The sequence below is a fragment of the Typha latifolia genome, chromosome 9 (assembly GCF_019914945.1).
Source record: "Typha latifolia isolate L0001 chromosome 9, TyphaL0001v2, whole genome shotgun sequence".
NCBI classification, from domain to species: Eukaryota; Viridiplantae; Streptophyta; class Magnoliopsida; order Poales; family Typhaceae; genus Typha; species Typha latifolia.
Window position 1 is genome coordinate 11,483,477 of NC_133094.1, and position 24,089 is coordinate 11,507,565.

The 24,089-nt window shown below is 37.0% G+C and overlaps 5 protein-coding genes and 1 non-coding gene across 6 annotated transcripts; 4 read left to right on the top strand and 2 right to left on the bottom strand.

Annotated features, from left to right (window-relative positions):
* Positions 1 to 18: 18 nt before the first annotated feature.
* Positions 19 to 2,513, top strand: LOC140795010 (uncharacterized). Its single transcript, XM_073147369.1, has 5 exons — positions 19 to 154; positions 733 to 757; positions 1,724 to 1,798; positions 1,957 to 2,061; positions 2,139 to 2,513. Exons 2-5 carry the CDS (start codon positions 734 to 736, stop codon positions 2,253 to 2,255), a joined length of 321 nt encoding a protein of 106 aa, XP_073003470.1. The 5' UTR covers positions 19 to 154; position 733; the 3' UTR covers positions 2,256 to 2,513.
* A 586-nt stretch (positions 2,514 to 3,099) lies between these two features.
* On the bottom strand, positions 3,100 to 4,688 carry LOC140794563 (uncharacterized). Its single transcript, XM_073146640.1, has one exon. It carries the CDS (start codon positions 4,546 to 4,548, stop codon positions 3,346 to 3,348), a length of 1,203 nt encoding a protein of 400 aa, XP_073002741.1. The 5' UTR covers positions 4,549 to 4,688; the 3' UTR covers positions 3,100 to 3,345.
* Positions 4,689 to 4,762: 74 nt separating this feature from the next.
* Positions 4,763 to 4,834, top strand: TRNAC-GCA (transfer RNA cysteine (anticodon GCA)). The gene has a single exon. It is a non-coding gene; the product is annotated as a tRNA-Cys (tRNA).
* Positions 4,835 to 4,912: 78 nt separating this feature from the next.
* LOC140794564 (alpha carbonic anhydrase 1, chloroplastic-like) lies at positions 4,913 to 6,979 on the bottom strand. The gene is made up of 6 exons (XM_073146641.1): positions 6,783 to 6,979; positions 6,354 to 6,571; positions 5,923 to 6,029; positions 5,619 to 5,721; positions 5,343 to 5,525; positions 4,913 to 5,264 (listed from the first exon to the last, which is right to left on the bottom strand). The coding sequence occupies exons 1-6, from the start codon at positions 6,850 to 6,852 to the stop codon at positions 5,115 to 5,117; spliced, it is 831 nt and encodes a 276-aa protein (XP_073002742.1). The 5' UTR covers positions 6,853 to 6,979; the 3' UTR covers positions 4,913 to 5,114.
* Positions 6,980 to 13,316: 6,337 nt separating this feature from the next.
* LOC140795250 (UPF0496 protein 1-like) lies at positions 13,317 to 15,149 on the top strand. Its single transcript, XM_073147711.1, has 2 exons — positions 13,317 to 13,565; positions 13,761 to 15,149. The coding sequence occupies exon 2, from the start codon at positions 13,769 to 13,771 to the stop codon at positions 14,909 to 14,911; it is 1,143 nt and encodes a 380-aa protein (XP_073003812.1). The 5' UTR covers positions 13,317 to 13,565; positions 13,761 to 13,768; the 3' UTR covers positions 14,912 to 15,149.
* Positions 15,150 to 15,730: 581 nt separating this feature from the next.
* On the top strand, positions 15,731 to 23,911 carry LOC140795572 (uncharacterized protein At5g03900, chloroplastic). Its single transcript, XM_073148240.1, has 13 exons — positions 15,731 to 16,280; positions 16,421 to 16,528; positions 16,627 to 16,727; positions 17,098 to 17,181; positions 17,492 to 17,561; positions 17,655 to 17,720; positions 18,334 to 18,423; positions 18,700 to 18,765; positions 19,920 to 20,062; positions 21,219 to 21,305; positions 21,395 to 21,458; positions 21,983 to 22,126; positions 23,234 to 23,911. The coding sequence occupies exons 1-13, from the start codon at positions 15,864 to 15,866 to the stop codon at positions 23,372 to 23,374; spliced, it is 1,581 nt and encodes a 526-aa protein (XP_073004341.1). The 5' UTR covers positions 15,731 to 15,863; the 3' UTR covers positions 23,375 to 23,911.
* Positions 23,912 to 24,089: the final 178 nt, after the last annotated feature.

Here is a 24,089-nt window from a genome sequence, read left to right on the forward strand (position 1 = left end):
ATTAACTAGAGTAGCCTAAGGGGTATTTTGGGAAATCTGAGGTCCTCTGCGAGGAAAACGGCAAAACCCCGAGCGCACATAGGGTTTCTCGTTTGCCAATAACATCTTCCTCCTTGCTCGTCGATCGATCGTTAGTCAGCGAGAATCTTCTCGAGTGAGTTGCTCCTCGTTTTCTTCTGTTACTCCCATGAATCTGTTGGATGATTGCTCGTTTCATGATCTGCTCTCCTTCTGTTCATTTCTACGATTCAATCAGGGAATTTGTATGCTTTTTACCCTAAAAGTTAAAGGGTCGTAAAATTAGTTGGGGAGATTATTAGTATGAAATTGTTCCATACGCTTCCTTGTATTGGTATACATAATTGTCTGTAAGATTGTTTTACACTGATACTATATTATTTCGTATTACTGAGTTCATTCACCCTTGCAACACGCCAATACTTTATAGCAATGGTTTCAGCATCTTTTACAGTGTGATAGTTTGCCTTTTGAGAAGAAATACTCCTACATGTCGAAATACATTATAGATTATAGTAGCCTCGTATGGTGTTATTTATTGTTTTAGTTTGCTAATTGTCTTTTGATGTATATTAATGCGAGACTCTGCATAGATATACTACATCTATATATGCGAGACTCTGCATATATAAATACTACTACATCTATTTGCAAGACTATAGATATACTTGCGTTCTGCATCTTCTAATGTAGTCCCATTTCTTTTCTTTGCAGGATGTCAATGGAGGAGGACGCAAATGTAGGTTCTTTGAACTTAATTTTGTTAGATAGGAATATCACTTTGCACTTCCGAAAATAGTTTAAAAGTAACATACAAGATGCTTGATGTAATACTTCTCATTTAGAAAGCAAATGGAAGTTTTATGGACTTCAGATCATGTACTGCTTGGAAATTGTCTTCTCTCGTCCTTTCATATGTCACAAGTTCAATCACTAGCAGCATTTTTCATGTTTCATTGAAATTATATGAAGTGTGACATTCATGAATCTTTCCCCATTTATCTTTTTATTTGCAGAAAAGAGATTGAGAACCAAAGATTTATTATTTGACCACTTATTTTGCTGCAAATTAATCATTTGCAAGATTAAATAACTAGAAATCAATCTCTCACATACAAAAATGCAGATATTTTTGAGGTAACCAACCATTGCAGCATACTCCAATTGTTATTATATTCTCTATCTTTATATATAGGAAATGCAGGTACCTTTTTTAGGTAAACAACTAACTTGGCTACTATAAGTTACTTTTTTGAGAAACTTATGATTCACAATCAAGGTCTTGTCATCCGTTTCAAGGTGATGCTAAGATATCTAGGTTTTATCCTTGGATTTGAACCAGTGTTTCACTAGAACATAATATATTAAAAGTCATATTGTACATGCTAAATTATATATATCTACTCATGTTTGTCCTTTACTTATAAATTTATCAACGGTCTCTAGTTCACAAAACTGACAATCTTATCATTTTGAAATATTTGTTAATAATGGAATTGTGAAATTTTTTAATTTAAGTCTTAAAAGTTAAGTATCACTGAAGGTTGATTACTTTCTAAGTGTATTCATGGATCCTGTGGTATGATGAGGTTTACATTTAAGATCTAATGATAGGATGAGGCATATTATTGCTAAAAATATTTAGAATGATTTTGTCTCTTGTTTTCTAACTTCATCTCCTAAAATACATCTTATTTGGTGACAGGGGAAGAAAGAGGAAGAGGAATTTAGCACAGGTCCTTTATCAGTTCTGATGATGAGCGTCAAAAATAATACACAGGTAAGCCCAATCTTCTTTTCTTTAAATTGTGTATATGAAAGATTGCTGAAGCTTCTAGGTGAATGCCTACATAAATATTTCTAGCATTACATCTGCTACTTATTTCCTTGCAGATTTCTTACTATTCTAATGTTACGGATTGTTCCCTGCTTCCTTAGGTGCTCATCAATTGTCGGAACAACAAGAAGTTACTTGGTCGTGTCAGGGCTTTTGATCGTCACTGTAACATGGTTCTTGAAAATGTCAGGGAGATGTGGACTGAGGTATGCCCAAGCTTATCAAGCAATTTTTTCTACATTTGTTCTTATTCTAATGATTAATATGTTGGCACTCCATGCAGATACCAAAGACTGGTAAAGGCAAGAAAAAAGCACTTCCAGTCAACAAGGATAGGTTCATCAGTAAAATGTTCCTCCGTGGGGATTCCGTTATAATTGTCCTACGGAATCCTAAATGAATTGATGCCTTCTTGGAACCAGAAATATAGCATGTTCTGTCTATTGTCTCTGCTCTAGTTGTAATGATCCTTCCTCTTTAATATGTCTAGATTAACTCTGCCGAAAAAGAGAAAAAAGAGTGCTTCCTCCTGCCTGTGCCTGTCTGACTTTTTATGTAAAATATGTCTACAGCCGCATGTTGACATGACCTATACTTTTCTTTGGGATGGGTGACTTCTCACATCCAAATCCTAGTGATCGGTTTACAGTTTCCATAATTGCAAAATTGTGCTCACAATTCTACTTGATTGGATGGTGATATTCTTTTAGTGAACTTATTGCTACATCATCAGTTCTTTTCTGGATTGGAGTACACTGCTATAGAAGATAAATGCAAGCAAGAAAGGTTTCTCAAAGCTTCCATTTTAACATAATTTGCCGAGTCGATGAATCTGAATGAACCAATCTGAGCAACAGCAATGGTTAAAGCAGAAGTGGTATGGATATAAATGAACTTGATTGGTAGGTTAGCTTCGGATTGGATCCATGTTTATCACATTTCTTAATAATAGCAGTTATAAAATTGTCTCCGTTTCTCCTCTATATCTAAACCTGGTTGCTAATTGATAAGAACTCAAGCTGATCTTTTCTGTTGAAAGGATATATAAGACATGAAGGCTATTTAATTATACTTCTACTGGGTGAGCTCTGAGAGCATCAAAATTTGAAAGCTGTACAGGTTTTATGGAGTGCTTATTTAAGCAAATTATTTGCAACAGGAGCTCCATTCTCCCAGAAAACTTGCATCAACTTCATTGCAATCAATAGAGGATAAAATGTAATATATTAACAACAACTATGTAATAATAGCTTCATAAAAGAGATGATTTCTTATTAAACCAAGCAGCAGTGTATATAGGAAAAAGTTCTGCTTTCCTTTTGAATCAACACCATGGAACAAACAAATAGCACAGGAACATGTAAGAAGAACAACAGCAAAGTAAGAAATTAATAAACCACATACAAGCAGCATATCAAAACATTAGGGTGGACAGTGATCAACCCAATTTGACTGTCTGGTGATCTAATTAGACCTCAAAGTGAATCTTTTCAGCAACAGACAGGGCAGTGTATCAAGCCATTCTCATTGCACACTTCACACTTGACCATCTTCTTCTCCTCCTCATCCAACACCTTGCAACTTCCATTGCAATCCATGCACATCACAAATCTCACTCCTCCACACCCCTCACACCATGTCTTTGCCCTTGGAATCCCTTCCAACAATAACCCAAGTTTGCCTTCCTCTTCCAACTTTAAGATTTCCTCTGCTCCTCCTATCAACCTTCCCTTCACAAACACACTAGGAACTTTTACTTGCTTCTTGTCCATCAACAACCTCAGTTCCTCCCTGTAGCCAGAGTCCATGGAGATGTCCCTCTCCGCGATTTCGACATCGTAAGCTTCGATAGCCGACCGGACGGCATTGCAGTCTTCGAAGGTTTTCCTGATTCCTCTCAGTGTAGTTGTGTACAAAACTAGAGAGTTCTCCCCCCCGGGAGGGCACTTCTCCTCGAAGGTCTTAAGTAATAGATCGCAATCGCGGGCCTTTCGGCTTCTGGGTTCTGATGCAAGCACCACCTTCTTGACCTGCTCTCCTTCCTCGTGGAGCTCCTTCTCGATCAAAGCGAGGAGAGCCGGGTCGAACAGCGGGCTCAGGCTCCTCCGCGACGAAGAAACTCCGGAATCCGCGCCGCCCAAATTTTCAATTTTTGCACCACCCAAGGGGCTATTTTTCCTCGACATCCTCGAATTGGGCATCCCAGATTTCGAATTCTCCGTCGGACTAAACGGCCGTAAGACTCGATTCGGGTCAAGATCGCACCTTTTAGTACTTTGCTGAAGTGGGCTGTTTTCTTTTCCCGGAGTCATCGCCTTCTTCTTCCTGGGAGACGCCATTGCCTTCGCTGGCGACCAGAGATGGATCGAGACAAGGGGTTTCGTGGGTTTCTTCAAAGGAGACCAGATGGGTGTCTCGTCTTCGAGATCCTCCATCAGTTTCCACGCATCGATGACCTCGGGGGCTTCCTCCTTCACAACCCTCTTCTTGGATAGTGGAAGATTTAGAACTGGAGGAGGCCTTAGTCTCCACTCCTTAGCCACAACCTTCGCTTCTTCTTCCTTCCCCTGGGGATCGAGGTTGAGGACCCCGTAGGTGGTGGAAGTGAGAGAGACGACGTGGTTGAAATGGTCGAGGTGGATCTCGCCGTCGAGGTCGGTAGTGGCGTGGAGTTTGGAGGAGATGCAACCCATCGATGCTTCTTCTCTTGGTTTCCTTAATCTTCTTTTTTTTTTCTTCCTCAGGGGAAGGGGCGGAAGTTCTTTTGAACTGTAACGGTCATGGGGTTCTGTCCTTTTTGTGTCTTTCTACTGCGTTTTGTAATAATTCTCCCCAACGGTCCAAAATGGGGGACATATTGGGTTACACAAGTTTAAAATTTTTGATAGAAATCCTGCATAACATTAAGGGTCCATAGCTCAGTGGTAGAGCATTTGACTGCAGATCAAGAGGTCACCGGTTCGAACCCGGTTGGGCCCTTATCTTATTAATCTTTATTTTTCCTTTCTTTTCTGCAAATTAGATTTTTGCCATTTTAAGTACTACAAACACATAAGATAGCAGTGAGAATAGATCTTTCAATGCTATCCTGATCTCAGAGGCAGAGAAAGATTACAGAGCTCAAATGAACTTGTCTTGAAGAAGAAGAAGAAGAAGAAGAACCCTACTCCTTGATAGCAAGCATAGTAGTAGAAAGTTTCAGACACAATCCATCCAAATCAGAAATCTACCCAGTTGGCTACTACTCATAGTACGTACGTTAATCAGAATTATTTCCCACACTTCCCGATCCATCATACAGCTCGACTGTCCTACCATTCAACGGCTGAATCGGCCTTGAATTTCTCCGGTACTCCTGCTGCAGAGGAGCTCTCAGAGCCTCTGCTTGTTTCTTGCTCATCTCTCTCACCTGTACCAATTAAACTTTGTCAGTGTCAAGTATATATATAGAAGATATAAATGTGATGAAGTTTTAAGAGTTATAAACCTTGCTAACTACGTTCCAAATGACGTTCTCAGTGCATGGAGGCGTGGTGAGGGATCCTACATATCTGAAGTACTTGTGAACGCGGCGTCGTAAGGCACTTATGTGCATAGCTCCAATTGCAACATGAGCTTCTTCATCTCCTGAGCCAACTTCCTTAGTCAATTCAGCTACCTTGTCCTTGATCTGCAATGTTAACAACCAAACCACGCCAATTCATTCAGTCATCATGAGTAGAAGTAGGTTGTTGACACAGAGTAGAGGGTAATTACTACGTACCTGGTAAAGTAAAGGATCAGGATGCCCATATTTGTAGAGGATTGCGACCACAGAGATATTGCCGTCGTCGCTCTTGTGAACCAAATGGAGCTCCACCGCGAACCTGTTGATTTTGCCATAATGAGATTTTGCTTTTCTAGTTTAGGCTTTGAAATGCGATTCTAAGATTCGTCTGGATGATCAAATTAGAAGTTTTCTTCTTCTTCTTCTTCTTCTTCTTCTTCTTCTTCTTCTTTTTGAACTATGTCAAGTATGATCAACTGTATCTTTTGCATGTTATGTTCTGGGAGAAGTTAGTGCATACCTTTCACCATTAATGGTGTGCTCAGAAGGTGAGTGCCAATGCATTTGTTTCAGAGTATAATTTTTTCCATTCACCATCAGAGCTCCAACAGAAGCATCGTATTGTAACTGGAAAAGAAGAACACATGAATCTCAGCACTGCAGCTACCCAATTCCAAGAACTAAAGAAGAAAAATATTTCCTTAAACTCATAATAGTACACAATTATGCAGAAAAGAAGCCTTAACAGCAGAAGATACTCAGATTTTCTTTTATAAAAGAGTAGTAGCATCTTTGTCCAGCATTCCACTTTTATGAAGTCACTTAGAAGCTCAGAAGATACAATATCTTGTAAAATATAAAAATTAAACATGCCACCTGATGTTGCTTTCTTAACTACTCCAGTGTTCTACTGATCTTGAGAAAAAGAACATATCAAATAAAGAAACATACCGCAATGTTGAAACCATTATCGACAAGGGTTGCATTCGAATCAACTGCGACATAATCCCTCTCAAGAGGTTCCAACTTTGGGTTATAAACCACATCATCATTCTTTGCAATGTTGATTGGAGACTGATGAGTGCCTTTTGAGCACAACACAAACTCTGGGCTCAAGCTTCCCCATTTGTCAGGACCAATTGCTCCACTGTATCCAAATCTCACAAAAGCTGTCCAATTGAAAGGAAATCTTTACAAGTGAGAAGATAAACAGAAATGAGGAAGGAACAACTAAGTAAGCAAAAATACTCTAATTTCCATTTACTTTTCTGCCTTATAATCCATTCACTACAAGAATGCATTCACCAAATGAGAGAGAGAGAGAGAGAGAGAGAGAGAGAGAGAGAGAGAGAGAGAGAGAGAGAGAACCAGAATCCCTACCACGAGCTCTTGCAAATGGCACAAGAAAGGAGAGCATCAATAGAACAAAGATGGTACTCTGGCCAGCCATTGCTAGAAGGGAAAGGAAAGGATTGGGTTGGTTTAGCTCGAGCTAAACAAAGTAAATGTTGTAGGATGTGGCTAGTGGCAATGCTTCCCTGATATATATATAGACTCTAGACTACCTTGTATAATGTGGTTGTTACTTCATTAGTCTGGAGTTAAGATAGCTCGATTACAAGATTATCATGAAGGATTAAGGACTAAACTGGGTGTTTGTCGCTGTTAATAGGACCAGTGAAAAGATTCCAAGGTTCTGCATGCTATGCGTCCTGCCAAAAACAATTTGCCGTCATCCATCAGCTGCAAAAGAGCTGAATGATTTGATGCATGAACAACTTGAGGGGAAGATATCTTAAACCTTATCACCAAAGGACTCGTATGATTAATAATTTCCAATGTTGGGTATGCTCTTAAAAATTCTCATCTTGTTTAAGAGGTTGGTTTGAATGAGCATGAGAGGGAGTGAGAGAAATCTAAATAAAATGGAATGTGTGGTATCTATCACGAGGCTCTTGACTTATCTAAAAGTTTGGACGGTGTGGGACTTTACTTTTGGAAAGGCGATCGAAAAGGGATCCATCTCCATTAGAACTTGCTAGAGTTGCTACTGGTAGCCAAACAAAACTAAGCATTGTGGAAGGATAAAAGCAGTGGTATGGAAGAGAGTGCCCACACCCATGCATGGAGAATATTCTTCAACTCTAAGGACGCAATCAGGGAAAAATATTCAACTCTAAGATGTTCATCTGCCAATCTCCTGCAACATAAATGCTTCCAGTTTCTCCACGTACAATTTTTGTGCATATACTATTCTTGCAGTCCACTAATGTTGGACTCACTGTGACCTTCAAAAAGAAACTTTTTAAGTTCATCAATAAAAGTGATTGGAATATGTGTTCTTACTGGGTAAATAATTTAATACTCGTCTCTAATTTCTCTTAGTTTTCTCCAAAACAAAAATTAAGTTTCCAAGACTGAGCTTTTGTACACACTTTATTTATAAAAAAAATATATATGTCTAAGAGCTCAATTAATTTTTCTATTATGAAAGCTTCAAAGCTTTTTGGCGCATATGCCCCTCAAATTTTGTAAGATATTATTTGCAGAGGAAATTTTTTATTTTTTTTCAGGACAAATAATATTTTCAATGTTAGGAGGACGATAAGGTTCTAATAGTTACATCCATGGGCCTTAATTGGGCCAAATTTTGGCCCAAACTAGAAAGATTAACTGGGCCCATCTCCAGAGAAAGTGTTGGGCTTTCTAAACTCTCCCAAGTTATCTTCTATTTCCTATATTTCTTTTTTGGAATCGAAATAAATAATAATAAATAGAGGCGTAAATCGTAAGAAAGACATAAAGCAGGCCTGTATAAAGAACTACGTTTACGAAAGGAAGGACCACTGAAGAAAAATATAGTGAAAAAGAAGGTGTTTTTCTCTAAATATATAGGTATAAGAGGTCTTGGCTGGTGATCTCATCTCTACTTCTCTAGAATATTAGACTCGAATTCGGCGACGTAGATCCCAATCACAGCCGAATTCTTCGTCTCAAAGTACGGCTCCGCATGCAAACTCCATTGCCAAGTCTTTAAGTTTGAGGTCGTGCCGCCCATAAAAATGATTTTTTTTTTAAATGTTAGAGAAAAAATAGAGAGAGTAAAATTGAGGATCAAAATAATGATTTGATATTTTCTGCTAACACCACCATTGAGAGGTTTTTTTTTATAAGAAGATAGGGTAGAGAAAAAAATAATTCCTAATATCTAACCATTTGCCACAAAAAAAAAAAAAAAAAAAAATCCTTCATATATGCATAGGAGTAGTCTATCTTAATATCCAGTTATCTACCTACTAATTTGAACCATTTGGCTTCTGGAAGTACCATGAATAACTAATAGGTGGGTACATTTGGAACCAGTTATTAAATCTAAACTCAAGAAGTAATTGACATATAACAAAGCGTGTCGAAGCTTGTTTACGCTAATCAACTCCCCTCCACCAAGTTGGAAATTAATTGCAATCTCTTTACTTTATAATCGATGACTCGAATTAGATACATAAACATGTATAAATATAGTTTTATAATAAAATAAGCACGCCCCACTTCAGGTGGAATCTAATCTATCATCATCTAACACACCAGATATTAACTTTCGTAATATCATCTTGTCTAAATTTGGATGTTTAATGATACGATCGTAGCAAAGATGACGACGCCTCAACGTTTCAGAAATAATTAAAAATAAATCCATCAATTCTCATTATTTACAAAGAACACGAGGCGGAGGATATATTTGCAGATAATAAAAAGGGTCGGGCTCTATTTGTAATTTTTAAATTTTCTTAAAGTTTAATATGTGGTATATGAGGGAAGGAGAGATCCTTGTCCGTCCCCACGAAGTAGCCTCTCAGACGCATGCGTGTGGGGAATTGTTGACAACTACGCTTTGAGATTGTTGACAACCCCCCCTCCTCCATGAACGAGGACTGAGGAGGCCTCCATTGATGACCTCCTCATGATCTCATTCCACCTCCATCCATCCCCTACTATTCCTCTTCTTCTTCTTCTTCTTCTTTCTCTTCTCTTATGAATGCTTTTTAACTCTCCTCAATTCCAACTCTGCCATCACAGATAGTAAAACACAAGAAGAAGAGAGGTGGTAAGTATCTGCAGGCATTAATATAATGACACTTAGGACCACCACTGAAGTTAATCGTAGATTGGTGTAACATATGAACCAAACTGGGTCAGAGTTCCTACCACTAGATAGGGAATTTTATTCCAGTGACTCGGCTTGAAATCTATCCTTGGGAGTCAACCTCAGTGGGATGACCAGTCAAAGCTGTGGTTGGTCAAACCATTATCCTTGAAGTGGTACTCTGTCTCTCTCTGGCCCATCCATTTTATTCCACTTAGAACAAAGAAGAGCACCATTTTTAGTGCTTCAATAATTATTAACATCATTAGTTATTGTGAAAGTTGCAAATAACATCCTACATGTTGATGACTACATTATAAAGAAATCTAAATTATACCCATCTCACTTTTCTAATAGTACTTTTGAGATTGATCCGTTGATCTTAAACTATATTATTGCTTTAAACGGTGTTTTGCTATGTTTCTAGCTTGTTATAGAGATTTAATTTGGTTGTATAATTGAGTTAACTTGATGGTCGGATTAAATTATATTTATCTATCTATCTATCTATCAAACTGTTAAAGTGTGGCTGAGTTTTTTTTAAATATTTTTAAAATAAGTAAAGAGCTCAGAATGTTTTATTTATAATATAGTCAAAATGTAGGGTCTTATTAGTAAATTTTTTTCTAAATTATTTGAGTAGGATTATTACCTAAGGCATATTTGAAATAAACTATGAAGATGATGGGCTTTATGCATGGCCTCTTCTTTTAAATACTAACCCTCCCTCCTCCTTTCCACCTTCCACCTTCCACCTTCCAGCTTCCACCCCTTGAGGACTATACTCACAAAACTACTCTTCAGAGTTCAGATTTCTAGTTGATAGAAGACCAATTGAGACTGCATGGGGAACTGCTTCTTTGTTCAGCAAAGAAAGGTGATGAGGATGGATGGCAAGAGGCTTCAGCACCAATCACCCTTGAAGGAATCTGGGTTAAGCTCTGGAGTTGTCAGGGTGAGGCTGCTTCTCAGTAAGCAAGAACTGCAGCAGATGCTGAACAAGGAAGTGATCTCTCTTGATGATGTTGCGTCTCTTCTCCACAATGCTTCAAGCAATAGAAGGGAGAGTTGCAGAGAAAGATGCATGGGTTGGAGTCCTTCTCTGCAAAGCATACCAGAAGGGATTTAATGATTAATTTCTTCTAAGAAGTAGTAGGTCTCTTATGTAAAAATAAATTATGTCTCCAAAGTGGGTTATCTTTATCTTCTCTTGCTGCTTAACAAGATAAGGCAAAGAGGTCCCACGAACCACATTATAAAGTAGTTAATACTAGTAGTGTATCATTCATCTCTTGTAGTGTGGTCTATATATCCAAAAACCTTGTAGCTATTGTAAGTTTTCAAAGTTACAGCTTTAGTCTCTGCAGAATTAGTAGTTCATATTTATGCTTCACAAGCAATTAGATTTTTAGAAAGGCTAAGTAAAGCTTAATCAACAAGCATGTGAGACAACAGTATATTCATTTTATTTCCTCGTAGTTAGGTAAAATTCTAAACTTTCATTAATTTGTGCCATTTAAACTTTTTGTAGTTTTTCCATCAAACTAATGATGAAGGTAAAAATAACAAGAGTATTTTAGTTATTGTATATTAAAAATAATATCTGTGATATAATAACAAATATGTTAGAACTACAAGGATGTGAAGTAGCACAAATAAAACTACAAAGAGGAACTCTGAATTTTAGCCTTACCATACGATGAATAATTTATATTTTCCCCTGTGAATTTATTTTCCTAAGTTTGATATGAAGAATCTAGGTTTTCTATTTTATTTTCCTGGGATCGAAGTGAGTTCTCCTACTACTACTACTACTACTAATTTTGATAAGATTGTTAGCCTTTTGACTATTTTGCTCTTTACATATTATTATTTTTAAAATACTTGTAGTGTTTAAAATATAAAACTGAGAAAGGTTGAGATGAAAAAGAAGCATAAGAAAAAAAAATATTTTTATTAAAAAATTACTATCCTAATTAGTTGACGTAAAAAAAAAAAAAAAGAAGAAGATATTTTTGTTATTTTATATTAAAAACAACATCTATCAACAATAGAAAATATATTAAAACTATACGGAGGTGAAATAACTTAAAAAGAAAACAAAAATAAAAAGAGTGTGCAATTAATATTTGAACCCATGAATTTATTAAACTTAATATGAAGGATCTCAGTTTTCTATTCTATTTTCTTGGAATTGAAGTGACTCTACTACTACTACTACTACTACTACTACTAAAAGTATAATAATGTTCAACTTGACTCATCTACATCTCTAAGTGAATAAATCTGATTCTATGGTGTTGACAAGGACAGAATAATTGATAAGAGTGAGATATTAATCACATCATATCTTCTAGAGTTATCCAATCCACAAGTAAGATATCTTGACAAGTTTATCATCTCAGGCTCAGCCTAGCTAGCATCAAAAGGAGAAAGATTTTAGCTCTGTAGTTCAGAAGCAATGGACAAAGACATACTTGCAAAGCATTAAGCTCAGGAGGAATGAATATACTAAACTTGTCTCTGATGAGCAAAACATGAAAAGGACTGAATGAGATAGATATACAATTTTCTATGTTGTGGTAATTAATCACAAATTTTTTTAATGCAACAGTAATGATGTTTTGATGCACCTTGGATTTTATAAGGCTTCTAGAAGGATACATTTATAACTTTATATATTTTTGAGATATCAGCGCAGAAAATTGAGCGGTTGAGCTTGATTTAGGCTTGATTCAAACTCGGCTTGAAATATAATAAGTCAAGCTTAAACAAAAGTCTACTTGATAAAGCTCACATCTACGCATGTAATATTAATTTATAGTATGAATAATTTGTGAGTATTAGATCAAGATTTAATGATTTATATCCACGGAGCATACATGATTAAAAATAAATTGTTGGCCTTCTGGATATATGTAAGCCCATCTTGGGCTATGGTGGCCCGGTTACCAGGCCCAAGTTATATGAATGGGCCCTACTTTGGACCAAACCAAATAGAATTGGATTAGCCAACATTTGAATGAATGGGCATAGTAAATTGATGGGCTTAATTAATAATTAGATTTCATTTTAGAAAGATGACAAAATAATTTAAAGATCCGGCATCTATTAAAAAAAAAAAAATGTATTAAGGGAGAAAGTTCAGTTATTTGGTGATACAAAGATTTTTTTAAAAAAAAAATCAAAAGGTAAAGTGACTTTTGTTTAAATTAATTATAAAATTTTTAAATAAAAAGTATAGCCATAATTAGTTTTGAATGAAAGAAATTAACAACTTAGTGGTTATTTGGCATCATGTTTTTAGAAAAAACTATATTATAGAGTGTAACATTAATCAGTTTTTAGTTATGAATCCCATAAAATAACCTGGGAATACGAGGGCTAAAATGGATCGATATGCAGCATCTTAACACAAATTTTAAATTTTAAATTTTAATGAAAAGAAAAGAGAAAAAAAAAATTGAAACTTTTGTTTATAATATTTTTTTCATTTATCATTGTAGATGTTGAACAATAATAGAAAATAAAATTAAAGAAATAAAGTAATTTGAGTGTCTTTAACCGTTCCAGATAAGTTCCTCCTTGGATTTGGAATTAATCTCGTTTATTATTCTTAAAAACCGCATAAAAATTCATCCAAGGAATCTTGTCGAAGTTCCGGAATTTAAGCGCAGATTTTGAGGGGGAAGGACAAAAGCTTTAGATTTCCTCTTGCTCTTCGCTAAACATTCTCCTCTAATCTACACTTCATACCTTTATTATATCCCGTTTGCTTATTTATCTCCTCGTTTCCTCCACTCTTCTTTCTCTCTCCTCTCCTCTCCTCTCCTCTCCTTGATGCGTACAAGATTTCCCAAACCCCGCCTCTCTTCCTTCGTTAACTCTTTTCTTTTTCAAACGTATAAGTTTTCCGAGAACCCCATCTCTTTCCCCTCAATCCTCATCTTTTCCCATTTCGCGATCCATCTTTTTCCAGCTGTTAGAACCGTCAAAATCCGAGCTTTCTTGGTGTTAAGGTTGGGCACTCTTCTCCCTTCATTCTTGTGGTTTATTTGCATCAACTCGTATGATCCAGGAAGCGACTAAGATTTTGAGATTTGGGGGTAATTTGGATAAATCAGTAGAATTTCTGATTTGGGTCTCGTTGCTCTGTTCTGATCGAGCTATAAATTGATGAGCTTTGCTTCATATAATTAATTCTTTGTACGTAGCATCCTCCATGGGTAGTCAGTTAAGCAAGAGAGCTCCATTGCCCACCCGCAAAGAAGGCAATGGCGATGCCATCCAGTACACAACAGCGCTGAGCTTATACGAAGACGCGTGTCTTCAAGACCCCGAGCTCCAGTTGTTCGACACCACTCTCCAGCAAAGGACGAGCCGGGCTCTCTCCACCCTGGCCCATGGCGTCCAGGTTCGATCCCTCTCCTTCGGCTCCCTCAAAGAGGTCACCGGCTGCCTTCTTGAGATGAACCAGGAGGTGGTCAAGATCATCCTGGAGTGCAAGAAGGATATATGGAAGAACAAGGAGCTGTTCGAACTCGTCGAGGAGTACTTCGAGAACAGCCTCCAGAGCTTGGATTTCTGCGGCGTGGTGGAGAGGTGTCTAAACAAGTCCCGAGACAGCCAGTTGATAGTTCACGTCGCCCTTCAACTGTACGACGAGGAGGAAGAAGAGGAGGAGGAGGTGGAAGATGTTAAGATGAGCAAGTACAAGAGAACGTTGGAGGAATTGAAGCATTTCAAGGCGATGGGCGATCCGTTCTCGGAGGAATTCTTCAAGGTGTTCCATTTGCTACACGAACAGCAGCTGTCGATGCTGGAGAAGCTGCTGCGCCGCAAGAAGGAGCTGAGCAAGAAGGTGAAATCGATTAAGACATGGCGGAAAATCTCCAGCGTAATCTTCGCATCGGCTTTCGCTGCGGTGCTGATTTGCTCGGTCGTGGCCGCGGCGATGGCGGCGCCTCCGGTCGCGGCGGCTCTAGCTGCTGCGACCGCCATACCTCTAGGATCCATGGGGAAGTGGTTCGACTCACTGTTGAACAAGTACGAGGACGTGTTAAATGGCAAGAAAGACGTGATCAACTCAATGCAAGTAGGCACATACATTGCCATCAAGGACTTGGAAAACATTCGTCTTCTCGTCGATCAGCTTGAGCTTCAGATCACCTCTCTCCTGCGGATCACTGAATTCTCCCTGCAAGAGGAGGAAGCAGTCCGATTCGGAATCCAAGAGATCAAGCGCAAGCTTGGCGTGTTCACCAAGAGTGTCGAAGATTTGGGGAGGCAGGTTGATCAATGCAGCAGGGATATTAGGAGAGCCAGGACCGTTGTCTTGCAGAAGATCATTAATCATACAAAATAATAACTTTAAAAAAAAAAAGAAAAAAGAGAGTTGGATATCTTCAGTAATTTCCCTACAATTGGTTTTTATTGTGCACATTTGATTTGATTTGATTTGATTTGTTTGATTGATATACATTACTCTATAGAAAATATATCTGCTTCGTGTGAGAAAGATCTGACTGTATAGTATAGTAGATACGATACGGCTTATCTCAGAAGAGTAATTAATTGATATCATATTTTAAGAATTCAGAGAAGTTAACAAGTGATCTATCTACATGTTCTTATTGATGATGACATTTCTTATGAGTTGCTCTCTTTCTGTAATCTTTTGCTTGCTTGTTTCACTTCTAGCATATTTTTTCACAACATACTGTTGTTATTCTTTTCCTACTTTGATGCTACAAATATGAAGCTTTTGACATCAAAACGGAACAAATTAATATATACTTTCATGTTTAGCAAATGGCTGTGCTCAGATGCATGATTAAAAGAGCTTTTAAGTTGTATGAGTATCCCTAAATTTATATCTCTGCGAGTTTTTGAAACGATCCTAATGACTATAGGCTGCATTAATATAAGATTACAGGGGTTTAGAGATTTTTTTTTAAAAAAAAAATCCTAAGATCAAAGCATTTTCTACTTGTATCATAAAATTAATAACAGTGTACAGAGAGCGTCACTTGTTAAACATAATTTTTATATATTTTAAAAAAATAATAATGGGTCGGATCTAGGTCCGGGTCAGATCCTGACCGGATTAAGCTTGTAATTGGTTTCCTCAATTACCAAAAGCTCCTGCAGTCCTGCACTGCGTTCCAAATTTCCAATCGAACAGATTAAAATCTAAGACCACACAAAAAATTTCTAGCCACTAGCCCTCTCCTTCCTTTCTCCTCTCTCTTCTCTAATCTCCAATGGCGATGAATTGATACCTAGAAAACCCTAGAAATTGCGACTAATTTATCTCTATGGCTCCCACATCCATTTCCCTCTCCTCGGCTTTGCGGGGCAGTCATTTCTACTTCCGACCTCCTCCCTCCTCGAACCGCGCGCTTCTCCTCCTCCGAGCCCCTCGCCATGGCTTCCTCTCTTTACCCCGACCTTACTCCTTGCCAGTTCCTCTCTCTCCGCGACGTGCAAACGGTAAAGTATCGGTGGCCCCCGTGGTCACGGCGAGCTTCCAGGTCCCGGCCGGAATTCGGCCGGGGAGCGCCGTGGAGACGGACAAGCTGACGTCCGATGTTCGGAAGCGCGCTATGGACGCCGTCGATTCCTACGGCGGTAGGGTCACCACCGGGGATATCGCTAGTAAGGCGGGGCTAAAGCTAGCTGAGGCCGAGAGAGCTCTCCAAGCTCTCGCTGCTGATACTGGTGGATTCTTGGAGGTTTTTGAATCTAAAATTTAGTCCATTTAATGTAATTGTCGAGTGAATATTACGCTTAATATTTTTTATGTCACAACAGGATGAATAATTCTAAAGCTCTAGTCTTTGGAAGCTAATCTTTTTGAAGGTTGCACTGATAGGTGTCGGATGAAGGTGATGTGCTTTATGCATTCCCAAAGGATTATCGCTCGAAGCTCGCTGCCAAGTCCTTTATGATCAGAGCTGAACCTGTTCTTGACAAAGTTAAGGTATGAAGGCTCTGATTCTACTGTTTTGTTAAATTGTTCTTTCAAATTACTGGCAGTGATACCAAGCAATCATCGATTAATTCCGACTTCACCTGTAGGAAGCAGCTGCATATTTGATTAGGGTTTCGTTTGGGACAGCACTTATTGCCTCAATTGTTCTTGTATATACAACAATCATTGTCCTTATTTCGAGTCAGAGGTATGATTTGCGCACCTACAATACCTATTTTGTGTTCTTTGGTCGCAACATTTCAGAAATCGTTTATCAATGCACTTAGAGTAACTACCCAGGGTAATGCAAGTGTTGCTAGTCTACTGAAGTAACTTCCACAACTCAGATAGAGTTTGCTTGCTTGCTTGCAACTAATTTGTTCATAAAGAATCAAGTTTAGATTTTTCGCAGAATACCTTTTCTTTAGTGTAAAGTTAGATAGCATGCAAGAATTTAAGTAGTCACTGTGAAGTCTTCATCTTGTTTATTGTGCACTTATCTGTTTCAAATTATTTTCTTTGAGATGCTGTCAATTACTTTTTGTTGCCTGTACTGATAAAGGTTCTTATGATGGCAGTGATGAAGATAATCGTGGCAGACGAAGGGGGAGATCCTATGGCTCTAGCGTCAATGTCTTCTTTAGCCCTACAGATTTATTTTGGTAATGTCCTATTTGATCAACCAAAGAATTGTCTACTGTTATATTTTTATCATTTCTAGAAAAACTTTTACTGTCCATTTCATATTCTAACATTTAGAAATTAACAAACTGTCCACTCTTTTTTTGACAAAAAGGCCAAAGCCCTCATTTCATTGAAACTTAAAACAAACTGTCCACTCTGATATCTAATTAGCTAATATTACAAAAGGCTGGCCTTGTATATTCTTATTTGATGCATGGACGGTTATATAAATGGTCTTATTTATGTATTCATTCAAATTAGCCATATTGTTATTGGTGCTGTTTGTAGGTACTGGGACGCTAATTATTATAGAAGGCGGCAAAGGAGCACAGATGACCAAATGAACTTCATTGAATCTGTAATTCAAAAGGGTTTGACTTATTGTTCATTTCCATTATGTTATTGGTTCTTGTGAACGACAATGAAACACAAGTATAACATCCTTTTGTAGGTTTTTTCATTTGTATTTGGTGATGGAAATCCAAATCAAGGACTTGAAGAAGAGAGGTGGAAGCTGGTACTTTTTTGCACTCTTTGTTGTTCAGCAGGTCACAGTGGCACACTTTTGTGCATTATTAATTCTGCCAGAACATATAGAACCTAGTAACAGAACTAACCAAATTCTTAAATATAATTGTGTATGTCATGTCAACTTTTGAGGAATTTAAGAAAATAATTTCATTAAACAGATTTATGTTCTGATTTAAATGAGCAAAGTCTGTTTCATATTTAACAACTGTGGGGTTATTTTGGCAGATGCCTTGAGTTTCATATATTTGCCTCTTCTCTACCCCTATTGTATTAGATTTCTCATGGATGGCCTGTCATGAAGTTTATCTATTGTAGCTCTTGGTATCTTAGGCACCTGAATCAGTTTATTTTTCGATACATCATTCCATGTCATAAGAGATTGTTGTGGATTGATCTCTGTAAAACAAGTTGGTGACCCTTTGGAGAAAGTTGATTATGATTTATGATGGTGTTCAAGTATGTGCTATTCTCTTACATTACTCTAATGGGTATGCATAATTCTTATGTCATTCTTGTAAGCTAAGTTGCATGGGACTCTCTTATGTCATGGCAGAGTATGAATTACCTAATTGCGACTGTATATTATATTGTATTGACAGATTGGGCAATATATTGCCTCCAACGGTGGAGTTGTTACTGCAGAAGAACTAGCACCTTATCTTGATGTATTGCCTGCTGATCAAACAAAGGTCCATTCATTAGCTTTTGCCTTTTTTCGTTTCATCTCATTAAAAGTCTTCTCTAAATTACTAATTCTCTATGAGAATGACATAACTGAAACAAACACACATGCATGCACAAAAGAAACAATTTGAAGACTGGATGGCGTGAATACTTGACGAAATTTTAGTTCTTACAGTTCAGGATTGGTTTGCTGTTGACTTGCTGTTACGTAATCATTACTGAAATGCTTCTAGAGTCTGTTACAACTCACTGAACTTGATTTCTTTCCTTGTGAGTGGCAGGATGATGAGTCATTTATTCTACCAGTTCTCTTACAATTCCAAGGGAATCCTGAAGTTGATGAGCAGGTTATGATTATGTGTTGGCTATATCTTTTGTAGATATATAAACAAGTGTCACGTGTTAATTGATACAGTCATGAATATTTTTCACATTCAGTTTATTTTTCTGTAGCCTTATGACATGCTTATTCAGTATCTTCTCTCAAATTGTTGAAAGACTGGTGTATATTACTTTTTTCCTTGATGTTTTCCACCCTCTTTGTGCAGCTTAGCAATTATAATTTTTCCAGTCATTGCCTGTCTTTGTCAAGTATGATCTCATATGTTCCATATCTGAGTCTAGATCTTTTCCAAACTTTCTATGATTTGATTTCTTGGTTTTGGTTGTCTGTTGCTTCTTGTAATGCTATGCATTAATATTACATATTCACAGCTAGTTTATGTGATTCACATGATAATTATGCTTGGATAATTTTCTTGGGCTTCTCAATAAGGCTTTGAAAGAAAGAGGTATGTTCCTTGACCTCCCTCTTCCTCGAGCTAGATTTAAGAGGAAAACATCTTAAAAAGTTGGCTTCTTTCTGCATCTGTTTTGGTACCTTGTTAATCTAAACGTCTGATATACTTTGTCTATGCTACATCTTTTTCTACACGATCAAACTTTTTATCTGAAAGTCAGATTAAAATATATGGAAATTTTGGCTTCTGTACAATTCGGTATTCTTTATCTTCTTTGTTATTATTGCTTTTAACTTCTCAAAACCTTCTCAGAATTCAATCCTTCTTTCTGAAATTATAGAAGGTTAAAATGTATCATGTTCATTAATCTTTCTATCTGAAATTGGTCCATATATATTGGGAGGTTACTCCGTTGGCATGGTTTTTAGCTGTTAAATTAAGTGGTAAAATTAAAAGCTCAATTCATCATAAGGATTTGTAGTAACTTAGCTTGCATCTGGCTGACTTTCTGTGGATTTCATGTGTAAATCCCTATAGAAAGATTGGCATAATCAGAATGATTGATTAAAGTCCATGCTTAGGTACTGATCCTCTTTTGTGTGAATGTGAAGTTCAAATGCCAATATGAACTTCTATAACTGTCAATGCTTGCTGAGTTATCTATATGTCTTATTATAGTGGATATAAAAGCTAGTTTTCCAGTATCTCTCATTTACATCTTCAAAAGTTCTGAATTTCAAATGTCTCTGCTACTCATGCAGGGAAACATTCTATATCGGTTCCCTTCGCTACAACGAACTGCTTCATATAAGAGGATTGGTCAAAAAGAATATGTTGGTACAAAGTGGGCTGAGATGGTTAATGGGTTTAATAAGTACTTTAAGGAGAACAAATGGAAATTCAGGTTATCTATTTTATCTTGCCTTACCTTCCAAAGTCTTTGTTTTAACAATGTCATCCCATCCTGTTGGAAGATAAATAGCATATATAATATAAAGTGGTTATCTCATCTCATGATCTAATCCACCTGTCATACATCAATTTGTTTCTATTCACATGATTGATGGAAAATGTTACTTTAATGTAATACAATACACCTTGTTTTCATCCTGTTCTAAGAAAGACTTTGGGCGGACAGACCTAATAGGGTGTGTTCAGATACTGTTTCTTTTCCATCTTGGAACTGGTGGTTTTTGAAGCACCACCACAAGGTTAATATTTGTTCTTAATGTAGAAGATAATTTGTCCATTGCCGAGTTTAGATGATCATGAATATGTATGACAACTTCTATATACATGAGAAAAAATAACTGCTTAAGACTGCTTGAGAAGTTTCAAATGGTTAGACTGCAGATTATTTTACAAATGCTCTGTGATTTCTTTCTGTTGTGTCTTGCAGTCTTGCCTTCTTTCCCTAGTTCAACTGCACAAGGAGTCACAATGAAAAATGCATTGGGGTGGAACGAATGCTCTTCCTTTGCATCTTCTTCCACTTTACTCTTTTCGGATGCACAATGCTTAGCTGTATATGTGGATTGATACTACCTCTTTTAGTTCATAGAGGTTTTGTAAACCTCTATAAAGTCTACACCATATCTGTGTCCTTAGCTATTGATGAGGGAACAATAATGTCATCTTCTTTCCTTTTGGTTCCATGAAATTGTTTTCTAAAATTTGCAAGATATGAAATTCAAACATTAAAACCTAATTGAAGGTCTTAAATCATATACTTCTCTATTATCTGCAAAATCTAATTCTTCATAGTAGTCTAATGCGTAAAGACAATATTTGTTAATTAGATTCCTAATTCTTGAGCATTGCAGTTGGGATATTAAACTTCACTTGGTCATGTAACAATGTGCATATCTACTTGCTCTTAGATTGTTGGACATGCACAAATACAGCTGTATGGTTGAAAAGAATGCATATAACACACCCGGAATAGGTTTTTTTTTGTTTTAGACTTTTAGTGATCTATGTTTGTGATCATGTTTTCTCAAGTTGTCAAGTCAAACATGGTTTTTTGTATTCCTCTATGCTCAAAGCCTGTGATTTTGCAGTAAAGCAAGTACATCTGAGAGAGCAATGGTCATTGGTTTGGGAGCACTCAATCTTTTTGGAGTTGTCATTCTAGGAAGCATGTTGAAGTATGAATACAAGTGCTGCTTTTTTATCACTAGTGTTCTTTGGTAGTTCAATTTGTTTTACTAATTTTGACATGTAATGTGGCATGAAGGGAAATTACAGTTACACCTGGCAGCTTTGTCTCATTTGTTTCTCAGCTATTTCCTCTACTCCAGGTACTTTGTGGCTCGATCAGTTACATATTTATAAGTTAGCACTTTCTCTCACTTTAATATCAGTATTTACTGACAGTTATAAAAAAGTTGTTCTAACCCTCCTTAAGTTCTTATTGATCATTGCATGGGTTCTACTTAGCAGTTTTTTTATTTAATTTCTATAGCTCTCATGTTTGTTGCTTTGGAGGTGATTGAGAATATTATCGTTAAGCCATTTATGTGATTGGACGGTATGCATCCAGATCATCAGTTAGTGTAGTTACTATTATATACAAAACATGCTTATGGATTCTAGCTAACTATTAATGATAATTAGCATCCTTGATTATCTCATGCTTTTCTCTGATATTCCTGTTATTTTGGTATTGAATGGTCCATTGACTAGGTTCATTTTAGGTGTATAACAGTATATGCATCAGAACAAAAGTCTTAGTCCTGAAACACATGCAATCTGCATTGCTATGTTCAGTTGACATTGTCCTTATTTCATTCGCTAATACAGGACGACCATTGTTCCATTGCAGATATATGCTGCTTCCTTTTTTGCTATACCACTCTTTCGGTGGTTTCTACTCCTTAAGACCAATCAGGATATTATGAAGAGGAATCAGGCAAGACAAGAACGAGCTCGAGCACTTGAGTTACCAGACCCATCTTTGAGAAGAAAGGTATTACAAAATGTGCATGCTGCTTACAATTCTCACTTTTAAACTGCATCATTTTATTATTGTAACAGGAAGATCACATCAAATGGTGGTCTCCACCAGTCTGATATGGTGTTCTATCTGAACAGCAACTTTAGAATTTGGTCTTAAAATGTTTAGCTCAACCAAATAAAATATGGCCTACCATTGTTTTAAAAGAATTGATCTTCGTAAATATATGTATTCTTGAGTAGTTAGTGCTTTCTGCCTCTAGTGTTTTCTTTTACAATAAAATTTACGAGTCTTTGGAATCTGTCTACGTTCTAGGCTGGCCTGGAAAATCAAGTGGCTGATTTCATCCACTTGTGTAACCAAGACAAAGCATCAGGACCTGTGCAGCCTGGACTAATTGAAATTTTTTTCCAGGATATAGCGATCTACTCAAATACTGGCTGCATCATAAAGCAGAGAATAGCAAAGGGTTAAAATGACTATAGGAACTAATATGACACCCTTGAGTCAGTTGTGGGGTTTTAGTATGAAATCCTGCATAAATGTGGCACACATAAGTTTAGAGTTCTTCCATATTATTGTTCTGCCTTTGATATTGCATACTTCTATTCCAACTTTTTGGACTTGAAATATGTCGTCCAGCAGTTCTGCTGATCTTCACGTGCAATGAAATATTCCTTAATATAATTTCTGTATTAAGAGTAATCTATGAAAAGTAAAAAGATGGAAGGGAAAAGAAGATCTATATTTACTTTTAGAAAGATTTTTCATCAAAACTCATTAGCTGCTGTATTTGCCTGAGTCTCACAAAGTTGGTAGGCCTTTTCAAGATAGGACAAGCTACTGCTACTCTAATTTCTGCACCATATTGCCCCTATGCAATGTTAACTGATTGCAATGCCTATTTTCAAGGCTGTTATTATGATGCAGGTTCTGGGTTTCTGTACTTCATTTATTGAGTTTCTTGATATCTTGTTCTACTTTCCTCTTCTTGTTTCTTATTGAGGTTATAATTGTTATGAACCATTTTAAAATTATGTTGACTAGATTAAGTAGCATCTGCTGTTCTATCATCTACTTGTGTTCTTCCTCCACATGTGCTCTTGTTTGCATTTTCAGTTGTTAAGTGCTCGAGACATGGCAAGGCAGAAAGTGATCAGGCCAGAGGAGATTGTCTACAGTACTCAGAAGGATATCTTGGAGCAAGACTATGAGGGCAGAGAGTGGGATAGGAGAATCAAGGAGCTCGAGTCCGATTAAGGAATCTATGGTCTTCCTAATTCTTCCAATGGCTTCATTGGCCTTTCTGATTGTCACCATTGTCTGTCATCTCTAGCAAGAAGAACGATTTTTGCCGCCTTTATCGTATCTGATGTCATTGTCAGGTGATCCCTGTGATGTAAGGGTGCTGTGCTTATGCTGGTAATGCCACTTAAGCATAAATCAGTCAAGAGATGAAGGATATGATATTTCCTATTACTTGGGGGGCATGGAGGCGCAATTAGCATGTTGAGATATGGGACAACTTTTGCTACGAAAAATAGCTTTCTATACACACTGACCAGTAAACCTTGGTGGCATTCATTTCTACAGCATGAAGATGATGTATATTATGATTCTGAATCATCAAAATGTACTTACATGTATAGGAGTTGCATATCAGTTATTTTGTTGGATAAGATTATGCAATATGTGGTTACTTTGTATGGATTTGAGCTGTTATTGAACGTGTATATAACATTATTAACGTTCCTGTTTGATGACTTAGTTATAAACAAATTGAACAGTTAATTTGCAGCTAGGTTGTTTGATAGGTGTATTTCAAGTGGTTTAAACTGTTGCCAATTATGAGCAGTAAAAATGTTTTGTTGCATGTTACTTTTGGTGATCGGTGGGTTTTGAACTGATCGTCCCCTATTTAAGAGCAAAAAAATAAATAAATAATGTCCAACTCCAAGGCAATGTTACGCTATGG

Bases quoted from the DNA above. Each gene is read 5' to 3' on its own strand.
- LOC140795010 (XM_073147369.1), top strand. From the start codon at position 734: ATGTCAATGGAGGAGGACGCAAAT. The intron at 758-1,723 runs GTAGGTTCTTTG...ATTTGGTGACAG, and splicing joins CAATGGAGGAGGACGCAAAT to GGGAAGAAAGAGGAAGAGGA. The intron at 2,062-2,138 runs GTATGCCCAAGC...CACTCCATGCAG, and splicing joins TCAGGGAGATGTGGACTGAG to ATACCAAAGACTGGTAAAGG.
- LOC140794564 (XM_073146641.1), bottom strand. From the start codon at position 6,852: ATGGCTGGCCAGAGTACCATCTTTGTTCTATTGATGCTCTCCTTTCTT. The intron at 5,526-5,618 runs GTACGTAGTAAT...TTAACATTGCAG, and splicing joins CTGATCCTTTACTTTACCAG to ATCAAGGACAAGGTAGCTGA. The intron at 5,265-5,342 runs GTTTATAACTCT...TAATTGGTACAG, and splicing joins TTTGGAACGTAGTTAGCAAG to GTGAGAGAGATGAGCAAGAA.
- LOC140794563 (XM_073146640.1), bottom strand. From the start codon at position 4,548: ATGGGTTGCATCTCCTCCAAACTCCACGCCACTACCGACCTCGACGGC.
- LOC140795250 (XM_073147711.1), top strand. From the start codon at position 13,769: ATGGGTAGTCAGTTAAGCAAGAGAGCTCCATTGCCCACCCGCAAAGAA.
- LOC140795572 (XM_073148240.1), top strand. From the start codon at position 15,864: ATGGCTCCCACATCCATTTCCCTCTCCTCGGCTTTGCGGGGCAGTCAT. The intron at 21,459-21,982 runs GTACTTTGTGGC...GTTCCATTGCAG, and splicing joins AGCTATTTCCTCTACTCCAG to ATATATGCTGCTTCCTTTTT. The intron at 22,127-23,233 runs GTATTACAAAAT...TTGCATTTTCAG, and splicing joins ACCCATCTTTGAGAAGAAAG to TTGTTAAGTGCTCGAGACAT.